General features: G+C 43.0%; 2 protein-coding genes across 4 annotated transcripts in view; one reads left to right on the top strand and one right to left on the bottom strand.

Annotated features, from left to right (window-relative positions):
* Window positions 1-8893, top strand: part of PIK3R4 (phosphoinositide-3-kinase regulatory subunit 4) — a 31099-nt gene extending 22206 nt beyond the window's left edge. For 2 of the 3 annotated variants that reach the window (XM_053410632.1, XM_053410634.1), the window contains exons 13-20: window positions 2022-2187; window positions 3426-3590; window positions 4636-4847; window positions 5349-5480; window positions 5830-5930; window positions 7157-7245; window positions 7679-7787; window positions 8279-8893. In XM_053410632.1, coding sequence (XP_053266607.1) covers window positions 2022-2187; window positions 3426-3590; window positions 4636-4847; window positions 5349-5480; window positions 5830-5930; window positions 7157-7245; window positions 7679-7787; window positions 8279-8449 — 1145 coding nt within the window. In that variant the 3' untranslated portion in view covers window positions 8450-8893. The remainder of the gene's footprint in view (window positions 1-2021; window positions 2188-3425; window positions 3591-4635; window positions 4848-5348; window positions 5481-5829; window positions 5931-7156; window positions 7246-7678; window positions 7788-8278) is intronic. The other variant, XM_053410635.1, reaches the window with a different exon arrangement.
* A 3239-nt stretch (window positions 8894-12132) lies between these two features.
* On the bottom strand, window positions 12133-20701 carry LOC128398395 (collagen alpha-6(VI) chain-like). The gene is made up of 7 exons (XM_053359408.1): window positions 20687-20701; window positions 19293-19814; window positions 18031-18121; window positions 17257-17928; window positions 14976-15066; window positions 14336-14462; window positions 12133-13127 (listed from the first exon to the last, which is right to left on the bottom strand). The coding sequence occupies exons 1-7, from the start codon at window positions 20699-20701 to the stop codon at window positions 13113-13115; spliced, it is 1533 nt and encodes a 510-aa protein (XP_053215383.1). The 3' UTR covers window positions 12133-13112.
* Window positions 20702-20926: the final 225 nt, after the last annotated feature.

Raw genomic sequence — 20926 nt, 5'->3', positions numbered from 1 at the left:
CTGGAGGTGGTTGGAGGTTGGATGGCGGCTAACAGATTGAGGTTGAATCCTGACAAGACAGAAATACTGTTTTTGGGGGACAGGAGGCGGGCAGGTGTGGAGGATTCCCTGGTCCTGAATGGGGTAACTGTGCCCCTGAAGGACCAAGTGCGCAGCCTGGGAGTCATTTTGGACTCACAGCTGTCCATGGAGGCACAGGTCAAATCTGTGTCTAGGGCAGCTGTTTACCAGCTCCATCTGGTGCGCAGGCTGAGACCCTACCTGCCCGCAGACTGTCTTGCCAGAGTGGTGCATGCTCTAGTTATCTCTCGCTTGGACTACTGCAGTGCACTCTACGTGGGGCTACCTCTGAAAGTGACCCGGAAACTACAAGTCATCTAGAATGCGGCAGCTAGACTGGTAACTGGGAGAGGCTGCCAAGACCACATAACACCGGTCTTGAAAGACCTACATTGGCTCCAGTACATTTCCAGGCACAATTCAAAGTGTTGGTGCTGACCTTTAAAGCCCTAAACGGTCTTGGTCCAGTATACCTGAAGGAGTGTCTCCAGCCCCATCGTTCAGCCCATACACAGGTCCAGTGCCGAGAGCCTTCTGGCAGTTCCCTCGCTGTGAGAAGCCAAGTTACAAGGAACCAGACAGAGGGCCTTCTCGGTAGTGGCAACCGCCCTATGGAACGCCCTCCCACCAGATGTCCAAGAGAAAAACAACTTCCAGACTTTTAGAAGACATCTGAAGGCAGCCCTGTTTAGGGAAGCTTTTAATGTTTGACACACTACTGTATTTTAATATTTTGTTGGAAGCTGCCCAGAGTGGCTGGGGAAACCTGGCCAGATGGGTGGGGTATAAATAATAAGTTGTTGTTGTTGTTGTTGTTGTTGTTGTTATTATTATTATTATTATTATTATTATTATGACTACTACTATTACTACTATTACTACTACTACTATAGTTTGTCAAACATCACTTGCATGTCGTTGCTGCAGAGCTGCTGAACCAGTGCTGTCTGAATGTAGTTTGGAACTTAGCTTTGTTAGGTGGCATGTGAAGAAACAAACAAACAAAAGTTAAGGTAGCTCTGTCAACTGCAGTAGGCAGAGCCAAGCAGGTAACTTGCAATCTTGTTTAAAAGAGAACATGCTACGTAACATAATAGTATATATACAAGTATGTGCCCTGGTCCTTTGCAGGTACAAAATATCTACTTGTGTGGACACTTTTGAATGACTTTACACACAAATAGTTTTGTATTCATTTGCTTAAAATATTCACACCATACCTTTCCATCATAATGGGGTGTCGCGCCCGTTTACAAAACTTAAATATTGTCATAAAACAGCAGACATTGCAATCATCAGAAGCTTGTGGAAGTAGTTGTTTTTCATTGCCACCTGACAGCCAAACAAGAACGTGCTAAATGAATAATTCTGTATGCTGCCCAGTACATAAAATAAGGCCTTTGAATAGTTGTCTCTACTCAGTGATGAATTTGGAATTGAAGTGCATCCACATTGTAAAACCACTAAGATATATTTTAGTTTTCCATCTGTGAGAAAAGAGAGCCAGAAACATGGCAACATTTATCCTTCGTGTACTTTGTAAGTGATATATGACACATAATCCTAATCCTATAACTCATTAGTCTCCATGTAGTATCTGACATTCCTAGAAGCAAACAACATGCAAGATGTTTACTGGCTTGAGAGTCTAGTTAAATTTCTTGGCCAAATGCATTCTAATTCTTTGCACATTTCTGAAATATTTAAACAAGCGCCTGTCCATTCAAAAGTAACAATGCTAACTTTGTCGAAAAGACAAAGCATTATAAAACAATTTGAAAAGTAAATCTTGCGTTTCCTGTTCACTCTCAAATATATTACATGTTGATCCTGATCTAGTAATTGCTGATACATACAGTTGTCACAGAGTCCCATGCTCGAGGCATTTTGCAAAAGGAACTCCTGCATGTGTTTGCTTCACCGCTGATATTAATGGGGAAAAATTCTGTTGCTCTCCTTAGGATGGCATCCTAAAGGGCTTCTGGTTGCTCACCTTCATGAGCATAAGTCTGCTGTGAACCGCATTAGAGTTTCTGATGAACATTCAATTTTTGCCACATGTTCAAACGATGGAACAGTGAAAATATGGAACAGTCAGAAAATGGAGGGCAAGACGACTACTACTAGGTAATGCATAACACCACAGGATGGCAGGATACTCATAAATAATAAATAAATAAGATTAAAACTTTTGCACCAACACAAATATTTTGCTACCATCTGGGTAGCTTAAGAACACATGCTCACTATTTTTTTATTTTTTATTCATTGGCAATGGTGTTTGAAATCCTCTTGGATGTTGCCGTTCAGATGTGTTACTAAAATAACAGAATCCAGCATTTTAAAATTACATTTCCTTTGACTTACACCATCCCTTTATTCATTTATATTTATTACTTATCTTGCTCTATCTCTATCCACTTCGACTCTTCAGTGTTTAAACAGTGAATGAAGAGCCGAAGTAAAATAAATAGCACATGGGCTCAGCGTGGCTTATAGCACTGTCTCTTTAAACACCAATAGCTCTGTTCCCTAAGGTTTCACAATCTCAGGAATTACATGGTCTGAGGGATAGACTGAGTGGGGGCAAAACAAAATCTGTTTTTTAAAAGTGAATTGTTCATACCTCAGCCAAAGCAACAATTAAAAAAAATTATAGGATAATGCTTTCTGCAGACATGCTAAATGTCTATTGTTAAAGAGGTGCTGAAGACTTAAGTGGGATGAATCAGAATCTTTGCCCAGGAAGTAGGTGAATCTTCCAGGCTTTCGAATGCTGCTCCTCTCCAGCAGCAACATAAATTAAGGAGCTGCAGAGTGGGATGTTCAGATATAGGGACTCTGTAGCTGTTATTTCACATACCCACCCCTTCCAGATTAAAAAGGAAAGAGAAACAAAAATTCCAGAAAATAGCAGTCACTTATTCTCCTAACCAAATGAAAGACTACTGAACACATGCAGGGACCAGTTGGGTTAAGACAAACAACTTCACTGAATGGAAAATACAACTCTTTGATTGCTTACTATGTAAAATGTACTTGCTGTATCACTGTTAGTGTCTCCCCCCCCCAATTCAAATAATAAATATATTCCTATCCAGTCATAACTCAGCTGATATTATATCAGGTGACCCAACTTGTAATTTCTCTCCCAAGTTGATGGAAAAGGGGATCTCTTCACAGAAAATCCTCATTTTCCTAACAAAACTGCAAATTCCCAGGATTCTGCAGAACAAGCCATGATAGGAGAGATGTTTTAAATGTAGTTGTCTATTTGATATTTCATTGGACCTTACTGTTCAATTTGTGTAGATTTTTAGAATCTAGCAGTCTTTGAACTATGTCCTTTCTGCTTCCTACGACAGGTCAATCTTGACATATTCCCGGATTGGAGGGCGTGTGATGACGCTTACATTTTGCCAGGGTTCTCATTACCTGGCTGTAGCTTCAGATAACGGAGCTATTCAACTTCTTGGGATTGAAGCTTCAAAACTACCCAAGTCTCCTAAGATCCATCCAATTCAAAGCAGGTTTTTATCAGTCCTTTGATGCATCCCTTTGGGTACCTGCTGGTCTCACTAGCAGGCTTATATTAGAAGCCTGAAATGGTACAGTTTACTCTTGCCACCTCATTCTCCTGAATGTGTGTAGGTACTACACCCAGGGCCGGATTTAGGTTTGATGAGGCCCTAAGCTACTGAAGGTAATGGGGCCCTTTATATGTTCAGCTGTCCTTTGTCAACAACAAATTGTCGCTGGTTTTTTTGTGTTGAATATACAGTGGTACCTCAGGTTACATACGCTTCAGGTTACAGACTCCGCTAACCCAGAAATAGTGCTTCAGGTTAAGAACTTTGCTTCAGGATGAGAACAGAAATCGTGCTCCGGTGGCGTGGTGGCAGCAGGAGGCCCCATTAGCTAAAGTGGTGCTTCAGGTTAAGAACAGTTTCAGGTTAAGAACAGACCTCCGGAACGAATTAAGTACTTAACCCAAGGTACTACTGTATGCTGTAATTTATGGACCTAATAGGTATCTAAAGCCATTTGCACATAACAAAATATGTATTTTATCAAAATAATTGTTGAACTTATATTTTGGAAATGTACATCCAGTTTTTCTCCCTTTTATTTTTTGTAGTCCCCAAGAGAGTGGAGCCCTAAGCTATAGCTTGTTTAGCTTATACGTAAATCTGGCACTGGCTACACCTCTGCTACACCTGAGTTCCTTCATTCAGATATTGAGTTTATTGTGGGCACTGAGGAAGATAGAGACATGCAGAGAACATTTTGCTCCTGTTAGACTGCCCTCATTTTTCTTGCCAGGGAGGTCATTCTTTTCCAAGATTTGTGAGAGGGCTGAATGAATATTTGCGACATGAATGATAAAACAAGTATCTGCTATAACTAGGTACAGAATCTCCATTCAGATCCAGAATTAGTAGTTCCAGCCAAATAGGCACCACCAAAACGAGAGCAGAGTGGAAGGCTATAAGCAAAAGAAGCAAGGGTGTGGACAATTTGAAGTCCTGTGACATTTCAATGAATTATACCCATCTTGTCATCTCCTTTACTCAGGTTTTTAGATCAGAGGGACGATGGCTGTGTCGTCGACATGCATCACTTCAATTCAGGAGCCCAGTCAGTGTTGGCTTACGCCACTGTGAATGGTTCCTTAGTGGGATGGGACCTGAGATCTTCAAATAATGCCTGGACATTAAAGCATGATTTACGGTTGGGACTTATAACCTCATTTGCTGTAGACATACATCAATGCTGGCTTTGTATCGGTAAGATGCATTTTGTGTTTCCCCCATTTAATAATTATATGTATTTACAATCACTGTATAAATAAAATTGATCTTTGTGCAGGTCTTGTGGGGAATGACTGCAACATGTTTGCTTTCAAGAGGGGAAGTTTAGTTAGGTTGCCGGAGAGATGGGTGGATTTGACTTCAACTCCATTTTCTGTCACGGATTTAATCTGGGCAAATTATGTCCTCTCGTTCTTGGTTTCCCAGTGAGTTGCTATGCAGGGCTGTTACAAGGGGCAAGTGCACTAAATCTCTTTGCAGAAGATAAAAAGTGTAAGTGATTAGCGGAAAGCAAAGATGTCTTTGAACCTTAGGCATACTGGTATATGTATAATCGGGGCCAGTGGATGTTGCTTAAAATGTCATTAACGTCAGTCTCAACCATGTCTACTCGGAAGTAAATACTGAATTTAATCGGGCTTACTCCTTGGTCAGTAGGGCTAGGATTGCGGCTGATAGTCTCTTTTTCTTTACAAGGTACAAGCAGTGGTACCATGGCATGCTGGGATATGAGATTTCAGTTACCCATCTCTAGCCATTCCCATCCTTCCAGAGCACGGATCAGACGCCTGCTTATGCATCCCCTCTCCCAGTCATGGGTGATTGCAGGTAGAGCTCACTCTCTTTCTCTCTCTATCAGAGCACTAGCAAAATGGCAGATGGCTATCCAACCTCTGCTTAAAAACCTCCAAGGAAGGTTCTTATGGGATTCTGTTCCACTGTACTGTAAGTTCTTCCTTAGGTTTAGTCGGAATAAATGAGGGCATTCTCCAGCGGTTGCTAAGGGACAGTCTTCACATGCATTTATTTTAATGAGTGCTGTCAGCAGCCAAGTAACTCGCTTTCCTCATCCCTTTTATATTGCTAGACTACAATTCAAGAAATAAACCCTAAGATGTAAGTCTGCCCCCATTCCTGCACTTTTGGTTTATAACGGTTGTCCATGGCTTTTCCGTAGCTGTTCAAGGCAATAATGAAGTCTCCATGTGGGATATGGAAACAGGCGACAGACGCTTCACGTTATGGGCCAGCAATGCCCCACCTCTTTCAGAACATCAGGTTTGGCTTTGTGATTGTAAAGTTTTGAGCAGAATAAAGCAGGCCTATGTAGTTTTTAGTCCTTTGGTGGATATTAAATGCCCATCATGCCAAAGTTTTATGTTTTCAGTTGAGAAGAGATGCATTATCTAAACTGGGTTAGGCAAAATACATTTCGCCAATTCTGAAAGTGCTTCCTGTGTACTTCCGGGTGCAATTCAAAGCACTGATGTTAACTTATAAAGCCCTGTGTAGCTTGGGGCAAGTGTATTAAGCCCAGATAGTGGTACCAAACAAAATGATGTAAGCTTTCAGTGTCTCAGAACTCTTCATTAGGCGAGATAATACATGAGGCAGAAGTTGGGGAGTTGATGCAGAGGGAATTAAAAAAAACCAACCTTAAGGTTTGCATTCAGACTCGGTCTGAAGATGTAGATTACAGACTAAATCATTTAGATTGCAGGCTGAATTATATGCTTGCAGGCACTGAATTACACATCGATTCTTGGATGAAACATAAAATCCTGGCTATCACTCTGACCTGTCTCCGTTTTAGCCCCTATTTGCTTACTTTAGACTTGCCATATGTCCCGAATTTCCCGGACATATCTGGAATACTGCAGTCGCAAGCAGTGTCCGAGGGGAAATCGGCCAAATCAATGGGGAAATCCTGACATATGGCAGCAACCCTAGCTTACTTGGAAGTAAGTACCACTGTCCTCATTGGGGCTTCCTCTTGAGAAAGTGTGCATAAGATTGCAACCATTCAAACCTATGCACGTCTACCCAGGTGTAAGACCTATGGGGACCAGTGGGACTTACATACTTGTGAATAAGTACAGGGTTGCAGCCTTAGTGTTTTTATCTACTACTGTTTGAATATTTTTCTTTTGCTAAATGCTCAACAGCTGTTTTTATTCTCCTTGTATTGTTTTCTATCCTGAGATTTCAATTTATTTCATAACTTGTAAATTGTCTTTGGTATTAAGTAAATAATCAAATGTAAATGTGTGGATACAAAATTTAAAATGATTAATTTGATTTTTTTAAAAACAAAACAAAAAAACCCAATTGTTTATAGTTGTAATTTGAAGTTCAGTGTCTTTCATTAGAAGCTAGAGCTATGTGAATGTGTTCAGGATTAGTGCCTTAATGACATGATTGTTAATTAAGATAACTCAGTTTTTAAAAGTTAGCATATTTTAACACCAGTTGTTGAAAAAAAACCCTATTTTCCCACCCCTTAGCCTTCACCTCATAGTGTTCATGGAATATACTGCAGCCCAGCAGATGGAAATCCTATATTACTGACAGCAGGTTCAGACATGAAGATAAGGTAAAATCTAAGAAATGATGATATCTCATCACCACAGAAGCTAGAGTTTCCTTTTCTGCATAAAAATCCCGTATGAAGTAAAAAAAACAAAAAACAATCTTGTGAGGTTCAGAATTTCTTTGACTAACATATTGATTCAAACTGGTTGGTGGGAGGAGGAAACCTACCAGATTTAGTGTGTGTTCAACCATTCTGTTAGATGGGACATAAACTTCTCACTTTTGTGTAAACCTGCTTAACACCAAACTGTAAGGCTTTGAAATAGAAATATACCACAAGTACCTTATAGAATAATCACCTGATGTCAGGCTAGACAGGCATGTGATGCGACCCTATACTGCTCTCCTTACGATAGCCGCAATGCTGTTTTAAAGCCTGGAAGGATTCTAGTCAAAGATTTTAGGTTTTATATTGTCGCCTTTGTTCTTTGCAGATTCTGGGATTTAGCATACCCTGAGAGGTCCTACATTGTTGCTGGAAGTTCAAGCAGCCCATCTGTGTCTTATTATAGGAAGATCATTGAAGGCACAGAAGTTGTTCAGGTATAGTTGCTCGCAAGTCTCATTCCCAGACCTGGGTATGTAGGAATTGTTGCACTGTCACTGCAGGCAGTAGGTATCTGTGAGCACATTCATATTCCGCATAGCAAACTTAACAGCTCTGGATTCACTGCCAGTTTTGCATGTACAGTGGTACCTCTGGTTAAGTACTTAATTCGTTCCGGAGGTCTGTTCTTACCCTGAAACTGTTCTTAACCCAGAGCACGATTTCTGTTCTTATTCTGAAGCAAAGTTCTTCACCTGAAGCACTATTTCTGGGTTAGCGGAGTGTGTAACCTGAAGCGTATGTAACCTGCAGTGTATGTAACCCGAGGTACCACTGTAACAAAATAGTGTATCCAATATGCATTTGTTGGGCTTAAAACAGGAAAGCACCTTTCAATAAAAACAGTTAAATACAACGCAAAACAGGAAAGCACCTGAAGCCGAAAGGATTTAGTCATCAGTGTTTCACCATTTTCCCTTTTCAACAGGAAATTCAAAACAAGCAGAAGGTGGGCTCCGCGGATGAAACTCCTCGAAGGGGTCCCGAGTCTTTACCAGTTGGCCATCATGACATTATCACAGACATTGCTACTTTTCAGACCACTCAAGGATTTATAGTTACTGCATCACGAGATGGCATTGTCAAAGTGTGGAAGTAAAAGTTGCACTGACCTATAGGAACTGTAAATACAGGTAATAAAGAGAAACAGGACGGGATTGAGTCTCTTTTGAAGAATTGCTTCAAGAACATAAAATGATGGATTGTAAAGCTCATGACGGTGACCAGTGGTCCTTTCAGAACCTGCCATTGTATTAAAGTAGAGTGACTCATGCAGCGTTTTTCTGAAACAACCAAGCAAATGCAGTTTAAAATGAAGGCATCACGCTTAACTTCTGACCATGTTATTCTTTGGAAGTCTAAAAGATGGTTTATTATCACATGAAGAAATCTGTTACATCAACAATATTTATGTAAACTGACTTTGTTTTTTTATTTACTTGAGCGAATGAGAAAGAACGATAAAATGGTTGCACTTTTGTTCATGTATATTCAAATCCCTGTATACCTAATAATGAAAAAAATAAAAAGAGTTTGGATCATTCCTGTGTGCCAAAGCTGTGTGGCAGACTGCACAAGCAGCATCCTCTGTGAAACATTCATTCACAATATACCAGCCCTAGCATATTTTAAATCCCATGTACTCCTCACAATTGCACCCATTAAAAAATAATAATAGATGCAAACCTAGTCTTCTACATTTTCCCCTATGCTTCAGACCAAATTGTACACACGTAGCCCCATAGCTGAGGCACACACCGCGTTGATAGTACAGTACAGTAATCAGCAGGATCTGTGTGGTTTCTGTCTACAAACATTATAATGTGGTGTAGAAATCCAACCCACATAAAAAGTGACCTACTAAGGCACAATGATGTTTAAAGTATCGGGATGTTTATCAGCTGGAGGATGTGGGATTGAGGGGTGGAGGGTGTCCAATAAAACTTTCGGATGAGTTGGGTGAGCTGGAATGGTTGGGCCGTTTGAAGCAAAAAAAATCTTTTGTGTGAATATATTTGGAATTAAACGTCCTCCTTCCCCTCAACTTTTTTTTTTTACGCTTCAGAATGATACAGTGATTTATTTGGTTTATTTAAGGGATTTTTTCTCATCCTTAGTTTAAAAATAATCCCAAGGTGGAGCCCTTAAGCAAATACATCCCAGTTTGACATGTTAACAGATGTATGTGTGTAAATTTCGCATCTAATAAAACCATGTAGAATGATGGGGAGGGAGGAGACCCTGTGGCATGTTTATAGCCACATGATCTTGTTTAAATTCCAGTATTAGTGTTGTTTTTTTAAAAAAAGACAATAAATCCACTTGTTTGACAATCGTTTTTAATATCCGTGGTACAGAACTGATTTCTCTCTAAAGCTGAAGCAACTATTCTAAGCGGCGGTTTTTTCCCCCCAAGGGGAGAAAACAGCTTTGTTCTAACCTCAGTATTAAGACATCTGATCACCTTAAGCTGCTCAAGTGTGAATGAAGGAATGCCTGAATATGTGTTGCTGCAACCGAGGGATGGGAAACCCCGATTTACACGGCCCTTGAGTTTTTCTGCCTCACCGGAATATGCCCTTGAGATCCCAGGTGAGAGTCTGGGAGTGTGAAGAAAAGAGCCTAATGTAGAAAGGTAAGATTCACTTCTGTAGCTCCGCCCAGATTTGTCTCTGGCCCCGCCCACCACTGCCATGTAGGGCCCCCCTGCCCCCCAGAAAGTGAGATGTGACCTTTGGGCTGAGCAATGTTCCCCAGATCTGGAGAGCAGGATTCCGAGCCTATGTCACCTGATGTCAATTTTGTTTGTATGTTGAGGTGCAGATTCCATATCCTCCAACATTTATCCGATGAATATAGGGACGTCCTATTCCATAATTCTAATAATTTTATTATTTATGCACCACCCATCTGACTGGGTTGCCCCAGCCATTCTGAGCGGCTTCCAACATAGATAAAAGCATAATAAAACATTAAATAACTTCCCTCTAAAGGGAAACTACCATCAGATGTCTACTAAAGGTTGTATTCTTTATCTCCTTGGTTCAGGGGGCCACATAACTCCATAATCTCCAACATTTCTCTGATGAAAATAGGGATGTCCAAAGGATGTATAAGTAATAAATGATAATGATGCTGTGTAAAGGTAAAGGGACCCCTGACCATTAGGTCCAGTTGTGACCGACTCTGGGGTTGCGGCGCTCATCTCGCTTTATTGGCCAAGGGAGCCGGCATACAGCTTCTGGGTCATGTGGCCAGCATGACTAAGCCGCTTCTGGCGAACCAGAGCAGTGCACGGAAACGCCGTTTACCTTCCCACTGGAGTGGTATCTATTTATCTACTTGCACTTTCACGTGCTTTCGAACTGCTAGGTTGGCAGGAGCAGGGACCGAGCAAAAGAGCTCATCCCATTGCGGGGATTCGAACCGCCGACCTTCTGATCGGCAAGTCCTAGGCTGTGGTGATGCTGTGTACACCCCCTTAAATGCCCCATTGGAATGACACCATGCCATGCCACAGTGGTGCACCAGAAGTGCTGGGGGAGAGGAAGATGGTACCCCACCTGGCGAGTTGAAGCTGCCATTGGACTACTGCAATGCGCTCTATGTGAGGCTACCTTTGAAGGTGACCCTGAAACTACAGCTAATCCAGAATTTGGCAGCTGGACTGGTGACTGGGAACGGCTGCAGAGACAATATAACACCGGTCCTGAAAGACCTACATTGGCTCCCAGTACTGAGCACAATTCAAAGTGTTGGTGCTGACCTTTAAAGCCCTCAACGGCCTCAGCAAAGTATACCTGGAGTATCTCCACCCCCATTGTTCTGCCCGGACACTGAGGTCCAGCACCGAGGACCTTCTGGCAGTTCCCTCGCCGCGAGAAGCCAAGTTACAAGGAACCATACAGAGGGCCTTCTCGGTAGTAGCACCCGCCCTGTGGAACGCCCTCCCATCGGATGTCAAGGAAATAAACAACTATCTGACTTTTAGAAGACATCTGAAGGCAGCCCAGTTTAGGGAAGTTTTTAATGTTTGACTGTGTTTTTAATATTCTGTCGGGAGCTGCTCAGAGTGGCTGGGGAAACCCAGCCAGTTGGGTGGGAAATAAATAAATAAATAAATAAATAAATAAATAAATAAATAAATAAATAAATATTATTATTTCCCTTGACAGTACTTCTGGGGAAACAGCACATCATGAGACTGAGAAACCTGAAGGCACACTGGGCTGGTCATTGTTGCAGCTCCATTACCACTCATGGAAACAGAACAATTAAATTTAAGGAAGGGTTTATCCTTTCTAGTAAACCCTGCTGCCCATGAATATCTCCTCCTGATTTGCCTTCCTTTCACCACCCCTTGCCCCTTTTCAGCCCAATTTCCAAAAGGTTGCCTTTGCCCCCTTCCCCAACCGCCCAAGTCTACTGTCACAAAATATGGCATTGGCAGTGGTGAGGGGGAAAAATATCCATTTATGATGTTCTCTTATTTTGGGGTGGGGGAAGCTATGGTCCTTCAGACAGTACAGCTTGTATTGACACAGGGGGTTCCTGTGTTGATCCCAATGAATTGCAAGAAGAGCTTCTCTCTTTGTATTTGGGTTGTGTTTTATTTCTTTTAAAACAAGATAATAGATACGTGTTATCACGTAGCACCATGAGGAACACTCATCCCACCACAAAGCCCATCTGGAAGTGCTTTCTTTTGCCGGTAGTTCGAACTATCAAGCTGTCCCTTCTTATAGGACTGAAGACACAGAAGTGGCTCAGGTACACGAAGCATAATTTCACCCGTTTTGATTCCGAGATCAACTTTATTTGCACACATTCTTGCATCGATTTGTAGCCCCTTTATAATCCACAACCACTGAGCTATCTGGGATAGAGCGAAAGAGGCATCCCTGATAGGGGACAAGTTTTCAGTGTGCTGACTCAGCCCATTTGACACTTGCACGGCATGCGTTTCCCGTTACCTCAAGTCCAAAGTGCAGATTAGAAACGAGCGTCACAGTGAAATGAGTAAATCCCCACACAACATCATATCATCCCATGCACAAAATGAGCACAAAATTAAAGAATCAGCTGTACAAAAAAGCAACCTTCCACTGCTATTGCATTACAACATCAGATTGGCATTCAATATTTTTTTTTGGCTGGACTGTCTTCAGAGAGCACAGCTATCCAAGGACACTAACAAATACAATCAGGAAACAAAACGAACTTTTAAGAAGAGTTATTAAAAATGGTTCAGGTCTGAGCAAGTGGAAATGAGGGAACTATCACTGATGATGTCACAGCTAAGAGACACTTGCAAGTATGGACATATTCCATATAGCAAACTCAACAGTGCTGGGTAGGTTAGCAAGTTCCCAACTACAAAATACAGCACATCAGTTTGTGCATTGATTAGGCTAAAAGCCAGAAAACCTCTGGAAACAACAAAGGAATTGTGGCTTCTACGCTCCTTAATTTTCACTCTTCTAAAGGAAATTCAAAACAAGCAGGAGGTGGATTCACAGATGAAAACCTTCTAATGTACAGGAAAACATACTTCATTCTTCAGCCTGTCTTGTTAGAACTATCACTTTGCACCCTCCCAAAATTGTATTCAATTTGTCTTTGTTTTTAATAGAGATTTGTTTCCAGTTCTTGAACAAATGAATCAATGAGCAAAGTCATTAGCAACGACAACGGCAATAGAAATGGGAGTGCAGTACTTCACAAGTTGCTGCAGAGGCATAGTTTCCAACCCAAACACATTGCTAATTTCCAGGTACCTGAAAAGGGAAGGAGAATAATGTTACCTGCTGAACTTTAGGGCATGATGCAGTCGATGCTCAGCAGGTAAAGCTCTCTACCCATGGAAATGTTTTTTGGAAATTTAAGGAAAAGGAAGGCACCTTCTATCATATGTGGTGGAACTGCAAAGTGATAAAGGAATTCTGGGAAATGATACACAATGAATTTTAAAAATAAAATAAAATAACTTTTGTAAAAAAAACAAAACTAGAAGCCTTTTTGTTATGAATTGTAGGTGCAGAGATACCAAAAGAACTGAAAAGACTGTTTATGTATGCTACAACAGCTGCAAGGATGCTTCTTACCCAGGATTGGAAAGACGACAATATACCTACTAGGAAAGACTGGGAGATGAAACTATTGGACTATGCAGAGATGGCAAGATTAACTGGGAAAATCAGAAATCAGGAGGACCAGAATTACAACAAGGAATGGGACAAATGCATATTGTATTTGAAAGACCATTGTAAACACCTGAACTCTTTGGCAGGCTTTACATAACTCTTGCAATGATACATAGATTTTGGATACAATGGAGGAGTGTAAATTAGATGGACTTATAATATGCAGTTAAAACAAAAAAGTTATTTAAAGAACCCACGGAGGGGAGGTGTAAACTTTATTATTTGTAATCATACTACTTCTGTGAATGAATTTGTAAAAATCAAATAAAAATTATGTTTTTTTTAAAGCTCTCTACACATGGAATAAAGGTAAAGGGACCCCTGACCATTAGGTCCAGTCGTGACTGACTCTAGGGTTGCAGTGCTCATCTCGCTTTATTGGTCGAGGGAGCTGGCGTACAGCTTCTGGGTCATGTGGCCAGCATGACTAAGCCACTTCTGGTGAACCAAAGCAGCGCACAGAAGCGCCGTTTACCTTCCCGCCGGAGCGGTACCTATTTATCTACTTGCACTTTGACGTGCTTTCGAACTGCTAGGTTGGCAGGAGCTGGGACCGAGCAACGGGAGCTCACCCCGTCACGGGGATTCGAACCGCCGACCTTCTGATTGGCAAGTCCTAGGCTCTGTGGTTTAACCCACAGCGCCACCTGCGTCCCTGACACATGAAATGGGGGCTGACAAAAAGGGCAAGTCATCAGTCAATGCTACATGGAACGGCAAGAATAATTCTATTTATTTTGTCTTTTTTAAGCATCTTTATGGGACAAAGAAAGTCTACTTACAATGATCTGCTGTCCACTGCTGAAGGGATTTCCAGGGGTTACGAAATCATATGGTGTGGGCTCCCAAAAAGCAGATCCGGCATCTAGAAGCTTAGCTCCATTTGACATAGTGTTGTCAACAGCAAAACTAGGTATGCAACAACAAAACAGAGTCTGGGATCAATGTGTGTGCAAAGGTTCTAATGTAATGCAGAGGATTAGCACAGAATTGCTTTGAAGTAAAGCTACTCTTTCCCCATCCCCATCCAACGTTTTACTAGCGGCCAATTGTTATATCCCCCTTCTTTTTCGATGGAGTACACAGGGTAAAGTGCTGACAGGTGCAGGATCAGAGCTGTTGCATGAGAGCTCCCTAAGCCTTGCAGAACAGCTGCCAGTGCTACTATATTGATGCTTCTCTGTTTCTCCAGTGCAATTGGCAAGAGATGGCAATGTGGAGAGCGGCCATTTCAGTAGCAAAACCAACAGCCACGATCAGCCATTGTTTCCTGGAGTAACAATTGCACAAAGCAAATGTGATCTTATGTGAGTCAGACTTGCTACTCATTTAGACTTAGTTGAAGGCACATAAGAGTGTAGGTCATGGCTATACGAGTGGATATATATCAAAGTGGAAAATAATGTCTGGAAACAAACTCACATGCGTTTGGGTGGACCATACAGAGGCCTTTGTTCGCTAATGCTTGTACATTTTCTCTTGAGCTGTGCTTGTGGATACTTGTTCATTTCGCCTGTCAAGACATATGGCACAATAGGTGGGAAATGATAAGCAGAGCTAGGATGCAAGCAATGAACTGCAGTCCTTTTCACACAAACACTTAGCAAACAAGGTTGGGTGAAGTCTTCCATCCTCTGTGTTAAGTTGTGGGTGAACATATCAGATGACACAAACAGCTCTTGTTTATTCACAGGCCAGAACAGAACTGAACTGAAAGGTTCAGCCAGCCTGTTTATATAGAGCCCCACTACAACGCAACAGTAACCACTTTCTGTCACTATCCAATCACTGAATGTCATTTTCAACCCTTTATTTGCATATGTGGACCTGAGTGAAAACTATCTACAGTATCCCCCTGCTGGCCCAGGGTGAAAACTTCAGTACATAACACCCTGTCAAAGGAAGCAGCAAACAGTCCAACTTTTGGGGACATCTGTGCACGCTTTCTGCCACACCCCACCCGGTCTGTGTACTCTTTTTGCACCCCCCCACCCAATTCGTGCCCTCTTTCTCCCACCAACCCATCCCAATCTTTGCGCCCCAGCTGCCACCTCCCACCGCAGCCTTCCTTTTACCGGCTCCTCCTCCTCCTCTGCCACCACCACAGCTAGGCCTTGACCTACTTGCTGTCTATTTTTGCGGCCTACTCAGCCTCGCCACAGGCACCAGAAGAAGAAGAAGAAGAGTTTGGATTTGATATCCCGCCTTTCACTCCCCTTCAGGAGTCTCAAAGTGGCTAACAATCTCCTTTTCCTTCCTCCCCCACAACAAACACTCTGTGAGGTGAGTGGGGCTGAGAGACTTCAAAGAAGTGTGACTGGCCCAAGGTCACCCAGCAGCTGCATGTGGAGGAGCGGAGACGCAAACCCGGTTCCCCAGATTACGTGACTACCGCTCTTAACCACTACACCACACTGGCTCTCAGTGGTACGCCTGCTTCCAGATGTGGTACGCCTGCTTCCAGATGTGTTATTCTAGATCTGCTGCACCCACCTCTGGGAATATGGTGGTGGTGGTGGTGGTTGGCCACAATGACAGTGGAGCGTATGGCGGAGGCTGTCCCACAGGAGGAAGAAGAGGCAAGGGGGCAGAAGCAGGACATCACAGACTTCAAACAGAAGCTGCGGCACCTTCTGCAAATCCATGATGTCCTGCTTAATTCAGGACAGTTGAGTTGTATGTAGCAGACTTCATTGTTGCAGGGACACCTGCTTAGCCCCTGCTTAGATATAAGCATCTTTTTGTACTGGCTTATCTCACTGAGCACTATTGGCTCCAAAAGGCAGTGATTCACCAAGGTCTCAAGTACAGTACAGGTTTTCCCTTGGCCTTTGCTGCCTGAGATCCTTAATGGAGATCCTTTCAATGGAGATGAAAGAGACTGAATTTTCTATATGCAAAGCATGTTCTGTACCACTAACTGCTATGTCTAACCGTAATAACTTTCCAAATGATTACACAGCATCTGGAACCAAAGTGAAACGAACCATCTGTCGGGGATTTGCACAATTGCTTTTCCTTTGGCGTTGTAAAATGCTCACAAAGCTGGGGGCATGCAACAGGCTGTGTAATCTATAATGTGTTTTGATCACAGGCTTACCAAAATTTGGCAAGCACAATCTCGAGGCCTGCCAAACTCAAGCTAGCCTGTGACCTAGAGATGTCCTTGATACTTTATATTTCTCCTTTTCACCGTCATTCTGGTGCAAGATGGGAGGAAACAAGTTCAAACATTAGGGGCTTTAAATTTAGCTCTTATTTTTTAAAAATAAAAATGGGCTCATTCACTGAAGGGTTTCTTGAACAGCACAGATCTGACTCCACTGGGAGTGGCAGAAATGCTGTTGGCAAACTTTGAAAGTCCCCCGTTCAGCATTGTTTGGCCCGGGAATCATATTCAGACAAACCATTCAGGCTGTAACAACCTTAAATAATAGCTGTTGTCACTATGAGAGCTTACTTAGGCCAAAGGTCTGAAAAGCCAACTACAATTCAACATCAGATCACTCATTCGCCCAATATTCAATTACACAATTTTTATTTCTAAGAATGTATGATTCTTCCAGATGCCTCAGTAAACACTAGGAATAAATGCTGGACTGAATTGGTTCCTTGTCATCTGGAAGCAGTTAGTGGAATTCCCTTGTAAACACAACGCTCTCTCTCTATATAAAGCAAAGTCAGCAACAGTAGGATGACTTACTCTTAAGGAGGCGTAGAAATGGCTTCAGAAACTTCACTGCATATCCAAGTTCAGCCTTGTGAATTCGTCCAAGCTGCACCACGTGATGTTCCAGGGGCAGGCTTGCTAGTTCTTCAATTTCCACGTTGTCATATTCATCTCCTAATGAAAGCACAAAGAGTGCGTAGCCCAGGCACTTGGCTCTCAGAGCTGAATCCCTCAGCACTTCCTTGTCCCATCGACTTGTTTCTCCAACAGAAACAACAAAGATAGCCTTGTATTTTCTCTGGTTGGGTGCTTCAGAAAAGATGTTGCTAATGGTCCACTGTATGGCATGGCCAACAGCAGCCACTCCATTTAGCTGCTGGATAGACTCCTGGATGTGTCTCTTCATTCGTAGTTTACTGCCGTAAGTCAAAAAGTCAAACTCGATCTCTACTGGACTCCTCTGGGTGCGGGGCCTGAATTCTAGAGGAGCATGGCTCAGCACAGCCACCCTGTCCCCTGTCAAAGAGGTCTCTGGTTCAGCAGAGATGTCAAAGCTGTCAAGCGCTGCGCTTAGAAAATCTTTCAGTTTCTGAAATTCCACTGGGCTTATTTTCCTTGAATTTTCCAAAATGAAAGCGGCGTCCACATAGCCCCGAGCACGGGGGGTTTCAGCGCGGAAGCAAGAGCTATCTGGTTTGCATTTGTCTGGAAATGGAAACACAGTCGTTTTAATAACACAATATGTGCGGGGAGAAGAGAAACTCTGGATGGAAGTCTGGTTCGCATGCTGTTTTCATGTAATCTCACCATAGCAAAGTACACACGACTGAAGTCTTTGTAAGGCCGGAGTATAATCTCTCTCAGGTTGAATAACTTGAAACAGTCTTGTGTCACCTATCTGAAAGAATATAAGATTTAAATAGATGTATAACTTATCAGGCAGATGGTGAGAGTTGTGTCCCTGTCCACATCAGTCCCCCTTTGTCGCCCATGCTTCCCCGAAAGCTCCCAGGAGGATGAAACTGTCAGTTTGCATTTCTTAGTGCAGAAAGTATTGATCTGATGTGTAGAGATCTTTCCTATTCTAATTAATTCAAGAGGGTTCTGGAAGCTTCTCTGTGTGAAAGAAACAAGCAGAAGGTCATGATATGTGGGTTAGCCCTTCTGGGAAGCTGAGAACAGCTGGCTTAAACTGGTTCTCTTATCTCTTCTGTCAAGGTCATGCTGACTATAATATTAAGGCCAGAAGGAGCCTGGGTTTCAATTTCTCTTTCTATCTCTCTTCCTTCTGGTGTGGTGTTCTGTACATAGTATGTTTAGTGTTAAGTTTTAGCCTTATTATAAGTTATTGTAAGTCTGAAGGCAGCCCTGTTTAGGGAAGCTTTTAATGTTTGATGTATTACGGTATTTTAATATTTTGTTGGAAGCCGCCCAGAGTGGCTGGGGAAGCCCAGCCAGATGGGTGGGGTGTAAATAATAAATTATTATTATTATTATTATTATTATTATTATTATTATTATTAACTTAAGTGTACTGCAACTGGTTTTCTTATGGACAGGGCCAATCCTAAATATATTGGATTTGTGACCAATATGCTCATTTGCTTTCAGTAGCGGTAAAGCTCTACTGGAATGAAATACAATTGCCTCTGGTCTATTTTGAGGGAATCCTGCAATGTGTTTAAGTTTTTACTCTGCTAACTACACATTGGAATCTACTCTGGATCAATATTGAGTAGAATTCAATGACAGTAACGTCATGATGATATCCTCCCATGGGCTTATTGGATGGTACAGGTAGCTGAGAAACATGCCAGTGCAGCCCTTTTAAACCCCAGCCTCCTCCCAAGAAATTTCACAGAGATTTTCTCGCACCAGCAAAAGAGCGACAAAACAAACAGACGCTTGTATGGAGGTGCCAGGTGGGGAGTTTTACAAAAACAAAGGGCGACTTTCAGCGCAGCACTCGTTGCAACAGTCCAACATGTAAAACTTCCTCGAGGTTTAAAAGGTTTAAAGTCCTTGAGACAGTTCCAAACGCAAGGAAGAAAGAGGCAGTAGTTTCTTACCGCAAAAGCACGATAGATGCTAGGGATAGTTTTAAAAGCAATGACCGCTGGGTGGATGTCAAAGGCGCTGAACTCCAGGACTGCTGTGCTGAGAGAATCTCCATTGTTCGATGGGCCGTTGCTGAAGAAGACAGCAACTTTTCTCATGTTAGCACCTGGGAGAGTTCTCTTGAAAACATTCCTGGCCACGAACCTCATGGATGCGCCAGTGTCCCGTCTGCCGGTTGACCTCTGGTAAGAAAGCTTAGCTATCTCCTCCAGCAAACGTTGCTTATTGTGGAAGTCCGAGAAGCGGATTAGATAATGGGTATCGGAGTTGTAGGACACAACGGCGACTCTGGCTCCCACTGGACAGTTGCTTTCCCTTATTTGGGTATTGTTCACAACTGCTATGACCATCTCTCTCATCTGCTCAAATATCTGGGGTGTCGTGTCTTGAGATATATCCAAGGCAAATACTAAGTCTGTCGGATATACCGGGCACTCCAATGTTCCTAGAATGCAAAATAAGGTACTGAGTAGCTTGTTGTCAGCGCTGCCCAAGGTCCCAGCTCACACAAGACCAACGCTGCTTCTTTCTCTAGTATAAAAGTCTTTATTGAAGTTCAGTTTCACTTCCACACGCGCAGCGTGCAACGCTACGTCTGTAACCTTAGACCGCCGAACCTCCATCTGAATCTCCTCCCCCCTGACACCAGTTTAAGATTCTAGCCTTACTCCACCTCTTCCTCTGTTCCTTCCTTCTCTGGGTCCGCCTGCTAGTCGGAGTCTCACCCTTCCTAGACTCCTCTGACGCTGAGTCCCCTGACTCTTCCCCCTCCCTCCTTCGGGCTTTTGGACCTTGCTCCCAATCCGGGTTTTCTGCTGTCCCGCGCTCCTGCACATTTGAACTTGGCGCGCGCGTGCAGCCTCCCACTTTCCTTCTGACCGTTACACTTGTGTCACTGCTCCCTCTTTTGGGGAGGCTAGCTGGACCTGGCCTTCCCTCCGTTTCCCCACTTTCCGATGGGGGCGTGGTTATCCCTGACTCATCTTCTCTCCCCGCTGGAGGAGAGGCTGGTCCTGACTCATGTGACTCTTCCCCCCCACCGTGCTCTGGTGGGGGAACTGGTCCTGATCCTCCGCTGCTCCCTTGGGAGTCCCCGCTGGCCCCTTGTTTCTGGAGCGTCCCCCCTGGGACCCCCCTTGCCCTTACCATAGGCGTCCCCTTCTGGGAATCTTCTGATTCGCTGGAGAAGCTCATGGAATCTCTCGGGTCACTGTCATATTCCCCTACGCTCCCCTCGGATTCCTCTCCTCCGCTCTCTATTTGCTCTCTCCCCTGTGCTTCTGCTCCTGAGCCTCTGACACTTGTTAAAAAAGCAAACAACGTATGCATTTTGGCTGAACGATACCCTAAATGTTTGCATTGACGTAGGGCACCATCCAATCAAATATCAATACTTTTGAGAAATGCCATTTGTTTTAATGAGAGAGATGTAAGCAAGTGTTTGGCTGTTCTATGAAAATCTTTAGGGATTAAAATGGGCTTAATTCAGCCTGGATCACACACTACGTACATTTCCAAGCACAATTAAAAGTGTTGGTGCTGACCTTTAAAGCTCTAAACAGGAGCGTCTCCACCCCCATCATTC

Source organism: Podarcis raffonei, chromosome 12, assembly GCF_027172205.1.
Source record: "Podarcis raffonei isolate rPodRaf1 chromosome 12, rPodRaf1.pri, whole genome shotgun sequence".
NCBI lineage: Eukaryota > Metazoa > Chordata > Lepidosauria > Squamata > Lacertidae > Podarcis > Podarcis raffonei.
This window is presented reverse-complemented; position numbering and strand designations above follow the sequence as displayed.